The 18,890-nt window shown below is 33.1% G+C and overlaps 2 protein-coding genes across 2 annotated transcripts; both read right to left on the bottom strand.

Annotated features, from left to right (window-relative positions):
* Window positions 1–10,985: 10,985 nt before the first annotated feature.
* On the bottom strand, window positions 10,986–13,358 carry LOC115959811 (40S ribosomal protein S20-1-like). Its single transcript, XM_031078399.1, has 4 exons — window positions 13,250–13,358; window positions 12,996–13,127; window positions 12,243–12,356; window positions 10,986–11,360 (listed from the first exon to the last, which is right to left on the bottom strand). Exons 2-4 carry the CDS (start codon window positions 13,105–13,107, stop codon window positions 11,218–11,220), a joined length of 369 nt encoding a protein of 122 aa, XP_030934259.1. The 5' UTR covers window positions 13,108–13,127; window positions 13,250–13,358; the 3' UTR covers window positions 10,986–11,217.
* A 2,462-nt stretch (window positions 13,359–15,820) lies between these two features.
* LOC115959810 (40S ribosomal protein S20-2-like) lies at window positions 15,821–18,253 on the bottom strand. Its single transcript, XM_031078398.1, has 4 exons — window positions 18,128–18,253; window positions 17,904–18,045; window positions 17,308–17,421; window positions 15,821–16,212 (listed from the first exon to the last, which is right to left on the bottom strand). The coding sequence occupies exons 2-4, from the start codon at window positions 18,022–18,024 to the stop codon at window positions 16,070–16,072; spliced, it is 378 nt and encodes a 125-aa protein (XP_030934258.1). The 5' UTR covers window positions 18,025–18,045; window positions 18,128–18,253; the 3' UTR covers window positions 15,821–16,069.
* Between the last annotated feature and the right edge of the window lie 637 nt (window positions 18,254–18,890).

The following is an 18,890-nucleotide window of genomic DNA, read 5'->3' as shown; positions in this document are numbered from 1 at the left end:
TGTAAAAACAACCACTTGTCACCACATCAATTTCTTCCAAGAGAAAGAACATCTCAACTTAAAAGACATTTGATAGGAAAAAAATTCCACTTGGTATTTAATATCAAATATGATAACAAATAGTCATTTAAACATCTCAACTAAAGGCAACTGCAAAAACAAACCCCAAAATCCCCCTTCACTGATGTCTTTTGATTCAAGAAAAATGCAAGAAAAACACACACTGCTTTAACAATTAATCAAGCTTGGGGTATGTTCCAAGACAACATAATGTAAAGATTTCTAATTAACTGAGGATCAGAAAAGTGATAATTTTTAAAATAGGCCATGTTCAAGAGTCGGCAATTGTAACTTCGACTTCCACGCCAGGTTCAATAGTGATGGAGGTAATCTGCTTAACAACTTCAGGGGAGCTGAAGAGGCCAATTACTTGTTTGTGGTCACGAAGTTCAAATCTATCCCAAGTGTTGGCACCTGCAAACCCAAAACCAAAACAGTTGAAAATAATTTTCCAATAAACAAAACACACTTAACAAAAAACAAGTTAAACAATAAACCTATATCAACACCAAGCACAAAGGATTCTTCAGTTATTCAGAAGCTTAAGTATGTATGAGCACATATTAGTTGACCGATGATAATGAAATTGTTTATTCTATTTTTCTGGGCCACAATGAAACAAGGTATGGTATGATCAACTATGATATGAAAGCAGCAACCACCCATGGCACATACATTTTAGCCATTAGCTCTTCCCTTTCGAAGTATAAACTGAGTTGCTAATCAGACCCAATTCTACAGGTTGACTTCATTTAGTGGTTCAAAGCAGAGTAATTCTAATTTGGCTTTCAGCTGCGAGGCATGCAGGGATAGATAAGTCTATAGCATCAAAGTTTGTTTTCAATATTCTATGACCTCAACATCAAAGACAAAACAATGAGGGTTCACCATTTTAATGTTATTGAGACAACTGAACCTCAACGCAAACCCTGGATCTCTCCCTGCTGTCTTTGAATTATGATACAAAGGACCTTGTGAGACGCCACTAACAATTTCCTTAAGCAGAGGATATACAGGTAATAGCAGGCTAATTAATAAACCAAAAGAGAAATACTTAAAATGTATAGAATAGGATTATTATCAAATGAATATTGAAGAATAATGAGGAATATAGTGATTTTTTTTTTTTTTTTAATTTTATTTATGAAGCCAAGCATCTGAACCCAAAAACAGTAAGATAAAAAGAAATATTCCTTCACCACAGGGGGACTTCCTGGTGGTGATGTGCAGAACCTTGGTGGGCAATGCCCACTGGGCATACACTCAGGCTCATAGATGCAAGATACTGAAGATAGCATGAGAGTTTAAACCCTAAATAAAACCAGAGATTACTCAGAAAACCCATAAAATTAAATTTAATTAATAAAAAAATACAACTACAAAGTCATAGTCTTAAAATTTTGGGGTCAGCTGCAAATCCTCACCGGACTAGTCAAAGTCGACCACATGTATTCTTTTTCGCCATTTTATTTTATCCAAAGTCACTCTCTTCTCTCTACCTAAAAATTGTTACTAACATAGTATAATATTGAAAAACCATAAATAAAAATAAAATAAAATAACCAACAACAAAACTGGTTTTAAACCATAAAATCCCAAATGGGTCATCTCCAATAGATAAGATAAACCTTAAATTCAAACTCAAACCAACTAAACCCAAATCAATCCTCAGATAAAACTAAAAGAGTGTCTGTCTAATCTCTGAACTTAAATCAAAACAAACTTTGTGGTGGATCATCTCTAACTCTAATAGGGATGATAAACCTTAACTAAAACCGCCAAATCAATCCTAATATCTGAAATTAAATCATTACAAACTTCATCAAATTGGCCATGCTGATTAGAAGTGAAAGATAACAAAAGCAAGAAACAAACTTTGTGGTGGGTCATCTCTAATAGAAAAGATAAACCTTAACTCAAACCAACTAAACCCAAAGATAAACATTCAATGAAGGACAAAGAAACCAAAAAAAAGAAAAAAGAAGGCAACATAATGATAAAGTTGCATTTGGATTTAAAATTAAAGAATTTGAAGAAAATTCGAAATGTAATTTGTCTAATATGAATTTAACAGCATATAATGGGTTTAAGTGTTAAGTTTTAAGATTTTCCTTCAACGAAAATACTACATTTCAAAATGTCATCTTACACTTGATAATTTCACATATATGTATTAATAAAATATAAATTTATCTATGAATTTCAATAATAGAAAAAAAAAATCATCATTTCATAATTTATGATAAAATAAAATTTTATGCGTTCTCTTTAAATATTTCCATTCACATGATCAAAAATTTTGTAAAAAAGAGCAGCACATTCAATAGTTAATAATGGTGACTCAAACTTCATATACTTCTACTTTTACGGTAATGTAAATAACTTTTCCAGTAATGTTTGATGAAATGATTGTATATGTGAAGCTTACCCTATCTTTTTTGGCCAAAATTTAGCTACGAAATTGGTTGTAGCCTAAGGTTACAACCTTACTAAATACCATTAACATTACTACATATTTTGAAAATTTAACCGTTGGATTGCATGTTCTTTACGCTCTTAATACACATGTCAAATTTTGAATTAATCGGATATTATTTACTATATGATCTATAAACTTATATTTTATGCATAGTTTTAAACTACAAAAACTTGCAATTTAAAAAATTTATTAATGATTTAGCTATTGATTTTTAATTTTCTAAAAATTTTGCAAGTATAGAGGATATAAGAAGAAGATATAATTCAATGGTGGATTTGTCAAAATTCACCTCCAATAAAAAGATATCGAGTAAGGTTGTAGCCTTATCCTACAATCAATTTTGTAACTAAATTTTGTCCATCTTTTTTATTGGTTCCCTACTTGTCAAAATATTACTAAATTGCATTACATAATTTAGTTTGCTGATTTTAACAAGATGTGGTGCCATTTGACATACAATTAAAATAATTTTGAGGGCGTATTTAATTGGACTAATCCATGTACAAAAATGTCAAAGGAGCCTTGTCATGCCTTAAAAGAAAAATAAGAATTAAGTAATGAGTAAAATAGCATGTCAAGGCTTCAAATGTTTACAGTTTGACAGTTTGTTATACCTTTTTTTTTACTTGATAAAACCAACTCTCATTAAGAGAATACAAGATCTTTCTTACGGTTCAACCCACTACTAGTATCAAAGATTCAAAATAGTATTTGACATGAGCATGAACTACACCATTTAACTCTCTTCTAACCCAATTATAAGAGCAAATAGTATTATGAACTCTACAGCATTGCTTTGTAAGTTTGGAATGGACCAAAAGCTCTCTCTGTTAGAGCTGCTCAAGGGTTCACTGCACAACTTTTTGTTTAGCTAAAAGCTAAATGTTAAGCTTATAATTAGCTTTGGCTTTTATGTACAGTTTTTTAAAGCCTCACTTTTTCTAACCTCACTTTTTCTCATTCTTTTCAAAGTACGAGTATACTTTAGCACACTTTTAACGAAAAACTAAATAAGTTGTTACCAAACGGACAGAGTCTTCTTCCACCACTATGGCTTTATAATTTTCTAACAGTGCCAATTGCAAAGCCCAGAGAATAGCGCTTGTTTCTGCCACTAGTGAGTCACTCACAAGAATGCAAATCCTTGCGCATGAATCATTAACAGCAACATTAACATTTAGCTTAATCATACCTAGAGGGGGCGTTGCTAATGTATATGTTTGATTTGGCCTTGCTCTTGCTTTGGCTCAATTCAATTGACTTGCTCCTCTATCGTCCATTTCAAGTTGTTGATGGTTGAAGCATATTATTCGCTTTGGTGCTGTCATGAGCAGTTGCCAATGTACAATTTGCAATACTCAGCCCTTTTTAAAAGGCACAAACGTTTTATTTGTGTGTGTGTGTGTGGAGAATGAGGCACATATGTAATTGACGTCACCAGATGTAAAATGTGTCTACCAAAAAATTTGCTGCAAAAGATATTTGTTTATTTAAGTGGGGAGGGGGAATTTAATCCCAATTTCTTCTCTATAGGAGAATTGGACAATGCCTAGTATAATTCTTAATATAATAAAAATCCGCATGAAAGGTAAATTAATAATAATAATGATGGGGCAAGATTTAGGTATAGTACTTTAGTGCTATTCTTTAGGTTTTCATTTTAAAATTCTGCCATTTGGATTTTTTCTCATGGAATGGAAGTGTATTTTTTAGTTAATTAAGTAGCCACATAGCTGAATCTTAAGAGAGGAATCTAAAGATCAGTACCTAAGAGATTATACCTAAGTTTTGTCCATAATAATAATAGTTTTATCACAATCCAACAAATAATCATTGAAAAAAAAAAGTGTATCTTATTGCTTTGACAATACCTTCATCATCAACAAAAATTCTTTCATCAACAGAATTTCTTGTATATACCTTCCATAGTTACACATGGCCCAATCCCAATAATTAAGTTGGTTTAAAAAATATCCCTAAAAATGAATAAATGTGACCCCGTCCTTTAAAAAGAAAGAAATGAAAAGAAAGAGTGGTGTTATAGCATAGAACATGTCAATGACCTCAAGAAGTGTCGTCAAATTGCCTACGAACCACCAATAAATTTATTTGTATGTTTTGGGGTTTGATAAAACTAAGATGAAAAATAAATTATATTCTTGGTCCTACATGTTGTGAGAGAAATAATGCATATATTAGATCTTCCAGATGTACAAACTCCTGATGCAATCTTCCAAGATAATCTTTCTGTGGACTAATGCCCTAGGGGTTTACATTCAAATTCTCAACATGTAAGCTTGAGAAAAGTTTGCACCCAAGGGATCGTGCCATTTTCCCAAACCAATCTCATCTATCATTTGGGGTGTGTTGATTTTTATCCTTAAGTTCAGGGCTATTGCAATGTCAAATTCAACTGGTGGGGGAAGGGATCCAGTGAAAATTTCCTCAAGGTTTGTATGGAGTGACTTTGGAATTGGAATGGCTTCGATGACGTTCTATTATAGAGGTGGACAACATCAACTACAAGATAAAGTAAAAGAACATAAAATCAAAAGAAGCCCAACAAGAAAATAGGGTTGGGATTCTCAAGTATTGTCGACTACACTCATACAGCCGGATGGACATGGCATTCAATGATTCAAGAAAAAGTTGGAGTGAAACACTAACATAAAGAGTTAAAACACCACCTGTCAGTGTCACCACATCAATTTCTTACAGATTACTTCCATGTAAATGTAAGACAGCATCTACTTGAAATATAAGACTGGATAACATTTCTAATGCTATTTAGGCTGCATTTGTTTCGGCAGTAAAAGGAATCCAAAAAATATTTTACACCACGGGGCGTGTTTGGGAATGGCCAGAAAATTCAGTCAAACAGAAAATGATTTCCGTTGACCGTAAAATATCAAGCCTTTCGGTGTAAAATCAATTCCACTTCTATTTTACCTTCAAACTAATTACACCCATTTTTAGCCTACCTAAACCGAGAGAGAGAGAGAGAGAGAGAGAGAGAGAGAGACCACACCAGAAACTGAAGCGTTGATTGCACCACCGCCCCCAACCCCAGATCGCACCAGTCTCGTCGCACCCCAGCACTAGCGAGATCGCGCTGCCTGAAGCACCCCCAAGATCGCGACCCAAAGCTCACCGCCGTTCTCGTTCTCGACCCAAAGCTCATCGGCATCACCATTCTCGTTCTCGTTCTCACCATCGTTCTCATTCTTGATCGCCTGAAGCACCGTCGTTCTCTTTCCCTCAATCTGTCACTCTTTCTCCCTCCGATCTCACTCTTTCTTCCTCTTGCTCAATGTTATTATTTTGATTTTTCGTTGGGTTAAGTGTATATTTTGAAATTTTCTGTAATAAAATTTGTTTGGATGCTTAGAAAATGGCTGAGAAAATGTGAAAAATTTGTAGGAAAATAGTATTTTTAGAATGTTACCAAACACCGAAAATCGTTTTCCGGACTATTTTCTATTGCACAACCAAACACTCGGATTTCATTTTCCTTACGGGAATTCACTTTCCCTTGCATTTATTTTACACTCGGAATTCGATTTACATTAAACCAAACGTAGCCTTAGCCAAACATGGAAATAAGTATTCATTCAAATTAATACACAACTGAAGAATTCTTTCCAACAACAACAACAACAACAACAACAACAACAACAACAACAACAACAAAAAAAAAAAACTAAAATCCTTCCTCTTTCACATAAAAAATGCGCTAAAAACACTCATACTACCACCTAAAGCAATTGTTCTGATAAACTAAAGAGTACAGGGAATCAATATTATGGAAGTAGCGCATTTTCAATTATCCGCAATGGTAACCTCAACCCCCACGTCGGGTTCAATTGTAATGGAGGTAATCTGCTTAACAACTTCTGGCGAGCTGAAGAGGTCAATAACTCGCTTGTGGATACGAAGTTCAAATCTATCCCAAGTGTTGGTACCTGCAAAACCAAAACAAAGATTTAACTATAATTTCAAAACAAGAATTAAACTTCACCACAAAGCATCTTTCTTAATAGCTATGTGATTATGCCTATAATAGCAACTAGCAAATAGGATTCCATCATGAGCACAACATAGCTGGCCTACAGGGCTTCAACTATAAAATAAAATAATTATTTTATTTTCCAGGCAACAATGAAATAAGGTATAGGATTGATCAGAAGCAAAAATATTTGAGCCCCTAGGTCTTTCCTATCAAACTATATATAAAAAGATTATATGATGGGAAAATGTTTAAGAGGGTCTTAAGTGTGATATAGAGATACTGAAGAGTACAATAAGTTGCACAAAATCCAACTGAAGATCAGTCTAGAGTTAAGTCACAAGGAAGCATAAGCAGCATTTGAAGAAAAATGACATAAATTGCTGAATCACATGCTAATTTTATAGGTTAACTTCAATTAGTGGCATGGAGAGAGTATTAAGGGTATAGCTTCAAAGATTGTCACCAGTTTGTTCTCTACAAGCCTCAAAATCAAAGGCAAAACAATAAGGATCATTTTTTATTTTTACATACATCATGAGACGCACAAATCTTTACTTGAAGGTATATGTAAAGATTTACATTAAATACAAATAAATATATATATATATATATAAAGTTTTTTTTTTAAGTTATATTTAAGGTTTTTATTTACTTAAAAGATAATGAAAACCAATTGTTATTAACTAAAACAATAATATTAATAAAAATATATTTAATGAGACTGCCAAAAAAAAAAAAAAAAAATTTATCACGCAACACACTGGTTTGTGACTAGTAATAATAATAGTTTTACCACAATCCAACAAATAATCATTGAAAAAAAAAAAAGTGTATCTTATTGCTTTGACAATACCTTCATCATCAACAAAATTTCTTGTATATACCTTACATAGTTCTTTCATCAACAAAATTTCTTATTGCTTTGACAAATGCGACACCTATTTACTTATTGAACTTCTGCAAATGTGGGGAAATTACAAGGTGATGACAAAGTGTTCTTCAGGATTTTTTACGTACCTTGTTCATCACTTTGTTGGTAGAAGAAGCATTCCATCACTCAATGATCTTGTAAGCATGCTCTTTTATGCGTAAAATAGCTTCCTTGATTTTGCATGGTTCTCTTGCATCTTTTTTGTCTGTTATCACCTTCCTTTTCTGGTTAAGGCTTGTAGACAACCCATAGGCTATAGCTAAGTTTTAAAGATGCTGCAATTTCCCTTGTACGTTGACAAGATATATTAATTTTATGAATTGGTCTCTGTTTCTACAAATTGGGCTTTAGACACTTGTGGCTTGTTTGTCCAGATCAACAGGAGCGGAATGGTAAACAGGTCCAACAAGATTTGGTGAAGAATGTCATGAATTTTTTTGCAGAAATTGCAGAGGGGAAAATAGACTACTGTAGAACATTTGAGCAGCGCATGCTTGAAGATGCAGCTGGTAACTACTCTAAATTAGTTTCAAAGTTGCTTTGTTGCATATCATATACAGAGTACATTCGAAAGGTTGTTCTTTATCAATGGTAGCAGCTTGAAAAGTTCATATATTTTATACAAAGTAAAAAATTGTGGGCGTACTTTTTCTGAATGATCCAGGTTGTGTGGTTATTGATTCAAGAGAAAGAAGAGCTTTTTGGTACTTACAGCAGGCCGCTAGTTAATTTACTTGAGGTATTTCTTTTGTTTTATTAATTTTTTACCACCAATGCATAGTTGTTGATCATTGGGCTTCCTGATGGTGCCTTAAATTGATCTTACATGAAGGTGAAGAACTCAGCAAAGTAAATTAGTTGAAGCAACTCTATGTTTGATGATTAATTTGCTATGGAAGCTGGTCCATTTTCAAACATGTAAGGTGAAAGGTATTCTAACCAGGTTGAGTTTTCCATGCTTTCACAATTGGTCTTTACAGTTATAACTTGAATTAGCCATTGCATTCCTTGAAAAAGTTTACAAAAGCTAGCACATTTAAAAAATAATTTCCTCCTAGAAGCACTTTTTGGTTTTATAGTTTTGGGATTATTTGTTTCTCAAAAGAAGTTCACATTCATATCCACTCTTCCCTGCCAAATTCTATACACTGGGTATGCTGCTTCTTTGTTTTGAGCTTTTCAGCATTGTGCGTAGGTAACTTGAAAGGATACATCTGTGCACACTAATACTGGGATCTGAAATCTGGTTCTTATTACATAGGGAATGGTCTCTCTCCTGAACAAACTGGTCCATTGATGTTCTGCTCTCTCTGATATCTCTTGCAGATTGTGAAATGGAAGTTGATGGGTGAAACTGCACAAGTATTGATTGAAAAACAAAAGACTGAGAGCCGTGACATAGAAATATGCTAACATGAGCCTTGAAGAGGGAAGTTCTGTGTCGCTTTCAAAACAATGACCCATGCAACAGTGAAAGCTCATCTTTTAGTAATTAGGATGTGTTAGGGGAACAAGCAATACAAATACACTGATTTTTGTAAGCAAATTAATGAAGCGTAATCTATGCTAGAAGTGATAGGATTAACATGCCATTTGGAAAATAAAAGTCCATATGCGTGTACATGTACGCACCTTTCTTCTACTATAAAGCAATTTTGGTTGGGATTAAGTGTGTTGATTCATTAATTTACTGGTAAACACCAACAATTTTGACATTTTTCCCACTTGCAAATATTTTCTCTTTTGGTAGAAGATCAAGTTAACTTTAGGTATGGTGGTTGTGGCTGAACAGCTCTTAGTGGCTGTAATTATGTATTAGACTAATAGTGGCCACTCAGTGAAAAGTGTTAGCATGGACAACCAAGCAAAAAGAAAGAAAACGTAAATGTTAGTATGAAATTTGGACATGGATTAAAAAAAGATTAAATAGAAGAGAATAAATAAGTCTAAGTTAGCAAGCAAGCAAGCATAAATGCCTTGCTTGCATATTTCTCTTGTTCCACATGAGTTATACAAGTCTAAGTTGGCAAGTTAGCATAAATGCCTTGCTTTGCCTGCCTACTTATCTCTTTTGGCACAATGACATAATAATCTTCTATATATAGTGTGCGTTTGGATACCGTTTATTTTGTTGGAAATTGAAAACAATAAAAAATCATTTTTCGGTTACTATTCACTTTTAAAATTACTGTTCACATACCTATTTGCACTGTTCAATGTTCATGTCCCATGAACAGTGCAATATGCGCTGGTTTTTTTTTTTTAAAAAAAAAAAAAAAACGCGGACGTGCAAACCAAACAAACCTATAGTTGAAGTTACATAGATGATTTCTACATGAATTCGGCTTTCACAAAATTAAAATTGAGGCTAACTTGGAAGCTTTCTTATTGTGGGTGCTTCTTCTGGTGTGCCAATCAAGAAAGGGGTGGTAAAGGCAATTGGTGCTGCAACTCCTGTGGGCAAAGGTAAGGAGAAGAAGATCAAGCAGGAAGCTGTCAAGAGAGCTGAGATTGAAGGAAGTGTTGAGGGTACTGAAGCTAGCCCTGGGATTAAGAAAATGAAAACTTCTAAGTCTCGCTACAAAATAATCATTGAAAAAAAAAAGTGTATCTTATTGCTCTGACAATACCTTCATCATCAACAAAAAATTTTTCATCAACAAAATTTCTTGTATATACCTTCCGTAGTTGCACATGACCCGATCCCAATAGTTAAGTTGGTTTAAAAAATATCCCTAAAAATGAATAAATGTGACCCCATCCTTTAAAAAGAAAGAAAAGAAAAGAAAAAGTGGTGTTATCGCATAGAACATGTCAATCTCCTCAAGAAGTGTTGTCAACTTGCCTACGAACCACCAATAAATTTATTTGTATGTTTTGGGGTAGATAAAACTAAGATGAAAAATAAATTATATTCTTGGTCCTACATGTTGTGAGAGAGATAATGCATACACTAGATCTTACAGATGTACAAACTCCTGATACAATCTTCCAAGATAATCTTTCTGCGAACTAATGCCCTAGGGGTCTACATTCAAATTCTCAACATGTAAGCTTGAGAAAAGTTTGCACCCAAGGGATCGTGCCATTTTCCCAAACCAATCTCATCTATCATTTGGGTTGTTTTGATTTTTATCCTCAAGTTCCGGGCTATTGCAGTGTCAAATTTACCTGGTGGGGAAGGGATCCAGTGAAAATTTCCTCAAGGTTTGTATGGAGTGACTTTGGAATTGGAATGGCTTCAATGACGTTCTATTATAGAGGTGGACAACATCAACTACAAGATAAAGTAAAAGAACATAAAATCAAAAGAAGCCCAGCAAGAAAATAGGGTTGGAATTCTCAAGTATTGTTGGCTACACTCATACAGCTGGATGGATATGGCATTCAATGATTCAAGAAAAAGTTGGAGTGAAAACACTAACATAAAGAGTTAAATCACCACCTGTCAGTGTCACCACATCAATTTCTTACAGATTACTTCCATGAAAATGTAAGACAGCATCTACTTGAAATATAAGACTGGATAACATTTCTAATGCTATTTAGTCAAACATGGAAATAAGTATTCATTCAAATTAATCCACAACTGAAGAATTCTTTCCAACAAAAAAATCAACTAAAATCCTTCCTCTTTCACATAAAAAATGCGCTAAAAACACTCATACTACCACCTAAAGCAATTGTTCTGATAAACTAAAGAGTACAGGGAATCGATATTATGGAAGTTGCGCATTTTCAATTATCCGCAATGGTAACCTCAACCTCCACACCAGGTTCAATTGTAATGGAGGTAATCTGCTTAACAACTTCTGGCGAGCTGAAGAGGTCAATAACTCGCTTGTGGATACGAAGTTCAAATCTATCCCAAGTGTTGGTACCTGCAAAACCAAAACAAAGAGTTAACTATAATTTCAAAACAAGAATTAAACTTCACCATAAAACATCTTTCTTAATAGCTATGTGATTATGCCTATAATAGCAACTAGCAAATACGATTCCATCGTGAGCACAACATAGCTGGCCTACAGGGCTACAACTATAAAATAAAATAATTATTTTATTTTCCAGGCAACAATGAAATAAGGTATAGGATTGATCAGAAGCAAAAATATTTGAGCCCCTAGGTCTTTCCTATCAAACTATATATAAAAAGATTATATGATGGGAAAATGTTTAAAAGGGTCTTAAGTGTGATATAGAGATACTGAAAGTACAATAAGTTGCACAAAATCCAACTGAAGATCAGTCTAGAGTTAAGTCACAAGGAACCAAAAGCAGCATTTGTAGAAAAATGACATAAATTCCTGAATCACATGCTAATTCTATGGGTTAACTTCAATTAGTGGCATGGAGAGAGTATTAAGGGTATAGCTTCAAAGTTTGTCACCAGTTTGATCTCTACAAGCCTCAAAATCAAAGGCAAAACAATAAGGATCATTTTTTATTTTTACATACATCATGAGACGCACAACTCAACCAAAACCTTACAAGGGTTATTTTGGATCTCTACCTGCTGCCTTTTGATTTTGAAACAAAACCCCTATGGAACACCACTAACAATTTCAACCTTCTTTCAATTCTAATGCCCAGTTTCCTTAAAAGTTCTTGCAAGGGGCACTAGCTAATATACCAACTTAAAATATAGGAATGCTTAAAATTGAATGACATAGGATTATCAAATGAATATTGGTAAACAATGGCGCGATGATATATTTGTCAAGGCAATCAACTGAATACTACAGTAAGATATAGAAATATACCTTCACCGCAAGGGGACTTCCTGGTGGTGATGTGCAGAACCTTAGTGGGGATTCTCACTGGGCCCTTAACCCTCAACATCTTGTCCTTGGCACCACGAACCAAATCCGTACAAACTATCAATAAAAAAATAAAATACAATAAAAAGCCAAACAATCAGCTTAGTACTCTTGTTCCAACTTCCAAACATACCCAAGATGCTAAACGGGTTTAAATTCTCACATAAAAACCAAACAAAATCAGCTTAGAACTGACTCAAAACTTAAAACCCAAATTGAAAAAATCATGGCTAAAAACAGATACTAACATACAAGGTTTTAAAATTACCAGGACTGATAACATTCAATAATAAAATGCCAAATGGGTCATATCAGTATAACAATTACAAAAGAAATTCATTTCAAAACACATACTACATGAAACTAAACCAATCAAATAAATCAGAATTAACTCACAAAACCCACATTAAAAAAAAAAAAAAAAAAAAAAAAAAAAAGCAGCTAAAACCTGATACTAACATATAAGATCAGAAAAACTCAAATATATCATATATCAGTACAAGAATTATAAACCATATTCATCTCAAAACACTAAGAATGTTTCATCTCTGAAACTAAACCATTGCCATAAACATATTAGTATTATTATTATTGTCTAATCACCATTTTCATCATATGGGTCAAAGAATATTAGAACTAAAAAAACAAAAACAAAATAAATGCAAAAAAAAAAAAAAAAAAGGTTTTTTGGAGTACCCTTCTCGAGATTCTTGACACTTTTTGAGGTCAGGGTTATCCTGATCTTGTGAATTTGTTCCGGACCTTCATCCGCACCCAACTGCTTCGCCGGCTTCAATGCGTACGCCATTTTTTCTTTGCTTCCTTTCCCTGAAAAACAAATACCAATAAATAAAAAAAAGACTTATTTCTCATCATCTTTCATCGATTTAAAAGCATCATCATCACATCACGGTAGAAATAAAGCAAACCCAAGAGGCTCTTTTTGATACCTTGAGCTGAGCGTGGAGGCTGGAAGTAGGGGCGGCCGGCCTCTTTCGCTCTTTCTCAGAGAACTGGAAGGGAGTGGAATTCGATGTAACTCTTTCTTATAAGCGGGTTAGGTTCAATGGGCTTTTTAACCCAGCCCAAATGCAAATTTTTAATGGTTAGATTTTTCTTTTTTTTAGATGATTTAAACATTAAAGGTCTAAATTAAAAATAACAAAAAATATCACTTAAGGTACAAACCTCTTGCAGTTTTCTAATGGATTTGCGAGAGGTTTAGAGATAGTTTGGATTTGTGGGTTTCCATCACTCATCATCCAAAATAAGTGGGTCCCATTAAGAAGGTGCTTGTTTGTATGAGTTTTGAGATTTTGTTTCCATCGCTTAGTTCTCGCTAAATCAAGTAATGAGTTATTGAAAACAAAAACAAATTTTAGGTGTTTTTGAATTATAAAAACAGAGTAATGGGTGGCAATTTCATAAATACCCAAACATTAGCAGGCTCCACGGTCAGATAAGAGTAAAATCTGCAGCTTCTTTTCGTACTCACCACCAATGGCTCTAATAAGCATTGGCTTCCACAATTACAATCCCATCTGCATAGTCACATCACTACACTCCTAGTCTTTATGAAAATTGGTAAAGTTGGGTTTTGGGGTAAGTCAGGTAAGGAGGGGGCAGGTAGGGGTTCTGAGAGCACTAGTAGCCTAAGTCAAAGTGTGGGTCCCACATTTTAGATTTTTTGAATTTGAAAACATAACCGAGTTTAGCTGCCATTTTTAAGTGATAGGAAATGAGTTATAGGGTAATGAGTAATGAGTGATAATATTTTTCCACCCAAACAAGACCTTAATTTCACATTTTAAATCGCTACAATTTGAAAATTGTTTGGGCTTAGTAATTATATTATTCATACTAAAATTCAACCTAATTAACTTAAATTACAACAAATTTAAAAAAATATAATATATATATATAAGAGTCTTTATAGCATATATTTGTACGGGTGTAATTTAAAATTTTAGGGGGCAAAGCTTTAATTTATTTATTATATAAGTACATTAAATATGAGAGAATTAAATTTGGAGTTAAAAGAGCTGCTTGGAGGTATGCATGATTGTTCAATTTAGGTTGGGTCCTATCCTCTTGACAGCCCATATCACACACTTTTCTTCTATGAGTTAGTACACAATATCATATTTTGTTAGTTGTTTTTTTTTTTTGGTAAAAATATTTTGTTAGTTGTGAATTCATGTAACAGTGTGATTGCAATTATCATATCTTGTAATCTTAGCAAGTTGAGGAAAAAGTCATCTCTCTTATTAATTTTTAAAATTAATTGAAAATATGTATGCAACTTTAATTTCTCGGTCATTAGATTAATCTCCATGCCAATTTGGGAAAAAAAGGTCCTTGAATTCACTACGTGCCATTTAATAAAAGCTATCTAAATATACTTTTAGTTACATAACATATGTATTGAGTCATGTTAACTTGTTAATAAATCCTAATGTGATAGATTGGAGGAGAATTAAGGCCGACAACAGATGAAATTTAGTTGTTTTTGGAACCGATATTCTTGTAATAATAAAGTTTTGAATATTTTTTTTAATAAATGTATTTTAAGATCAAATTTTTAACCTCATAGAATTCCAAAAGGAATTAGATCTTACCATTGACTCGATTATAGAATCACATTATTAAAATACTCACATTACTATTGTTAATTATTTAAAAATATTTATATTATTTATTAAAAAATTTAAATTAAAAAAAAAAAGCATTGATTTTTTTTATTTATGTCATTTCATTTTTCTTATCCATTCAACTAGGTATTAGTATGGTACACATACTATACGTGCACAAACGTTAAATCAAAAGACTTGCTGCTATTGATTTCCCTAGATTTCGCATTAAGAACCAAACAGGATTCCATCTAATAACACCTAGAGCGAAATTTGCAGATATATTTCTCGTAACACCTAGCAAACTTTGCAGACATATTTCTAGTAATACACTAATTTTTTTTTTTTTTTTTTATAAGTTAGGATTTGAAATAAATGAGATATAGTTGCTTCAGTGTTCTCCCAAAGCAAAAGAAGACACGTTGAGAGATAAATTAAACAAAAACAACGATCAATATCGCTTCAAGGACACTGACCAGATAATGAAGCCTAGTAATACACTAATACCTAGCAAACAAAATATATTTCGGTATTCATTAGAGGGAAAGAATTAGATGGACTCCTAATGAACCTAGTGAACCTCACAGCGAACTTTGCAGGATTCCATCTAATTAGCAAGATATATTTCAGCCGCAAAGTATGCTTTAGGTTCTAATTTAAACTGCAACAACCATAGTTACCAATGGAGACTGATATCTGATTCTGATGTGAGCAAAATTATAAAAATTATAAGAGCAAAGTATTGGGAAGGAATCACAGCCTCTGTAACAAAACAAAACACACTTAGGCCTAGGTAAGGTTCTCACGCATCTCAAACTGGACAACTCTTTCAAAATAACCCCATTTTCAAACGCTGAAAAATAAGTTATATATCAAACGGGCACATATATATAAAGTTATAGCACACATACTAAATGGTATTTAGAATCAAATATGTCAATAAACATTCAAACATCACAACTGAATAATGAAAAACCCCTCTTCTCTTTCACTTCAAAATTACTTCAAAATTGTGCTAAAAAACAGACTGCGAACAATCAAAGTTGAGGCATATGTTCTGGGATAACAGTGCAACATAAGACAAATATTTCTACCAAACTAAAGAGATTAGAAAAGCAATAACGTTGAAGTATGCCATGTTTAAGAGTCGGCAATAGTTACTTCCACCTCCACACCAGGCTCAATTGTAATGGAGGTAATCTGCTTAACAACATCTGGGGAGCTAAATAGGTCGATAACACGCTTGTGGATACGAAGTTCAAATCTATCCCAAGTGTTGGTACCTACAAACCAGAAACGAAAATAATTTACAATAATATTTATACAAGGAAATGAACAACACAAAAACATCTTTCATAATAGATACATTTCTAATAAAACCTAGCAAACAAGATTCCATCTGCTATTCAGATTTAATATGCATGTGCACAACATATCAGGCCTACAGCCATTAAATTGTTCATTTAATTCATTCAGGCAACAATGAAACAAGGTATAGCATGATTGAAACGCAACAAACCATGGCATTCTTAAGGGAAAATATTAAAAGGGGTGATAAGTGTGATATACAGACACTGAAGAATACAATGAGTTGGCGCAAATCCAACTGAAGATTAATCCAGAATTAAGTCAAGTCACAAGGAACCTTAGCATACCACTTAAACATACATATAACCAACATCTGTAGATCAATGACATAAATTGTTAAATAACAGGCTAATTTTATAGGTTGACTTCAATTTTTAGATCAAAATGAAAACAACAATTAGGGGCATTCAGTTGTGTGGCATGCTGAGTATTGAGGCTATAGCTTCAAACTTTCAAAGTATGTTTTTTCAGTTTATTCTATACAAGAGTCAAAATCAAAGGGATAAGGACGGACAAACACATTTTATGTACATCAAGAGAATACTCAACCCAAACCCCACAAGAGTTGACTTTCCAACCTCTCCCTGCTGCCTTAAGATTCTGATACAAAACCAATATGGGACACCACTAACAATTTCATTTTCTTTCAATTCCAATGGTCACATTCATTACAGGTTCACTAAGGAACTAGCTAAAACATAGGATTATCAAATGAATAAAAGTACAGTAAGATATTAAAAATAGGGATCATTTTTTATTTTTACGTACATATTGAGACAGACAACTCAACCCAAACCATACAAAGGTTAACTTTTGAATCTCGACCTGCTCCCTTTTGATTGTGACACAAAACCCCTATGGAACACCACTAGCTAATATACCAACTTAAAACATAGGCATGCTTAAAATTGAATTAGATAGGATTATCAAATGAATATTGGTAAACAATGGTGATGATATATTTGTGAAGGCAATCAATTGAATCCTACATTAAGATATAGAAAATATACCTTCACCACAAGGGGACTTCCTGGTGGTGATGTGCAGAACCTTGGTGGGGATTCTCACTGGGCCCTTAACCCTCAACATCTTATCCTTGGCGCCGCGAACCAAATCAGCACAAACTATCAATAAATAAATTTAAAAAAAAAAAAAAAACCATCAGTCAAATTGTTGCGTTATTATTCTTGTTCTAAACAGATATAAGATGCTAAAAAGGTTTACAACCTCAGATATAAACCAATTAAGATCAAATCAGAACTGAATAAGAAAAAAAATCATAGCTAAAAACTGATGCAAACATATAACACAGAAAATTCATTAAAATACCATTTGTGAAACTAACCCATTTTCAAAACCAACTAAATAAATCAGATTTGACTCAGAAAACGCACATTAAAAAAAATGAAAATACCTGATACTAACATACAAGATTTAACAAAAATTCACACATACTCTAAGAGTGTTTCATCTCTGAAACTAAACCATACTCAGATCCACATTATTATTGCTTAATCACCATTTTCATCATATGGGTCTACGCAGATTAGAACTAAAAATCCAAAACAAAAAAACAAAAGCAAGAAAGAAAGTATTTTGGAGCTACCCTTTTCAATGTTTTTAACATTCTTTGAAGTGAGAGTGATCCTGATTTTGTGAATTTGTTCCTCGCCACCATCTGGACCCAGCTGCTTCGCGGGTTTCACAGCATAAGGAGGAGCAGCCATCTTTCAGAGCTTTTTTTTTCCCTGCAAAATACCAATCACAAATAAACAAAAAGAGCTAAAACCCATATTTGATATTGCAGAGAGAGAGAGAGAGAGAGCGGACTTGAGAGTTGAGAGAGCTGGAGATGGCGGCAGCTCTTTTCACAGAGAATGCAAAATGGGGAATTGAGGAAACACACGGTTATACTTATATATGTGTGTGTGTTTTTTAGGTTTAGGGTTTTAAGGTTTTTTTTTTTTTGTTTTTTTGTTTGGTGGGTTGGGTTTTTAGAAGGCTGGGATGTTTTGGAAGATTTTATGAATTGGGCTTGAGTTTAGCTAGCTAGCTAGCCCAAATAATTGATGAGGTGGTTTAAAAATTACTACTATAAAGAAAATAAAAACATAAATTGGATTTTTTTTTTTTTTTTTGGAGGAAGGAAAATAAATTTGTTTTGAGAAAGCAAAAATGTTTCGGAAAACCTATAAATAAAGGTAAGATTTCGAAATGATGTTGTTGTAATTAGTAGTGTTTTTTTGAAACTTTTTATTATTGGTAAAGATATTTCAAAATTTCTTTAGGAAAGCATAAATGAGCATGTTATGAAAGTGTAAGTAATATGCAATGCATGTATACAAATATTTTATTACAAATATATATATACTTTATCAAACATAAATTTGATGCCTCAGTTTCGAATTGTTGGTGTTTTATAGTATATATGCTATCAATGATAGTTCATTTGAGCTGATAGAGGCACTACACATTTCACATGAGAGCAAAGAGGGGTTTCTGGAATTATTTAAAATAACAAGTTTATGTAATTGAGTAAACAAAATAATAATAATAATAATAATAATAATAATAATATCAACAACAACGAGGT

Source organism: Quercus lobata, chromosome 9 (genome assembly GCF_001633185.2).
Source record: "Quercus lobata isolate SW786 chromosome 9, ValleyOak3.0 Primary Assembly, whole genome shotgun sequence".
Taxonomy (NCBI): domain Eukaryota; kingdom Viridiplantae; phylum Streptophyta; class Magnoliopsida; order Fagales; family Fagaceae; genus Quercus; species Quercus lobata.
Note: the sequence above shows the minus strand (reverse complement) of the source record. Positions and strands in the feature narration are given on the sequence as shown.

Excerpts from the sequence above, each read along its gene's own strand:
- LOC115959811 (XM_031078399.1), bottom strand. The coding sequence starts at position 13,107 with ATGGCGTACGCATTGAAGCCGGCGAAGCAGTTGGGTGCGGATGAAGGT. Across the intron at positions 12,357-12,995 it reads TGTCAAGAATCTCGAGAAGG|TTTGTACGGATTTGGTTCGT; the intron begins GTACTCCAAAAA and ends TTTTATTGATAG. Across the intron at positions 11,361-12,242 it reads GAAGTCCCCTTGCGGTGAAG|GTACCAACACTTGGGATAGA; the intron begins GTATATTTCTAT and ends TTGGTTTTGCAG.
- LOC115959810 (XM_031078398.1), bottom strand. The coding sequence starts at position 18,024 with ATGGCTGCTCCTCCTTATGCTGTGAAACCCGCGAAGCAGCTGGGTCCA. Across the intron at positions 17,422-17,903 it reads TGTTAAAAACATTGAAAAGG|TTTGTGCTGATTTGGTTCGC; the intron begins GTAGCTCCAAAA and ends ATTTATTGATAG. Across the intron at positions 16,213-17,307 it reads GAAGTCCCCTTGTGGTGAAG|GTACCAACACTTGGGATAGA; the intron begins GTATATTTTCTA and ends TCTGGTTTGTAG.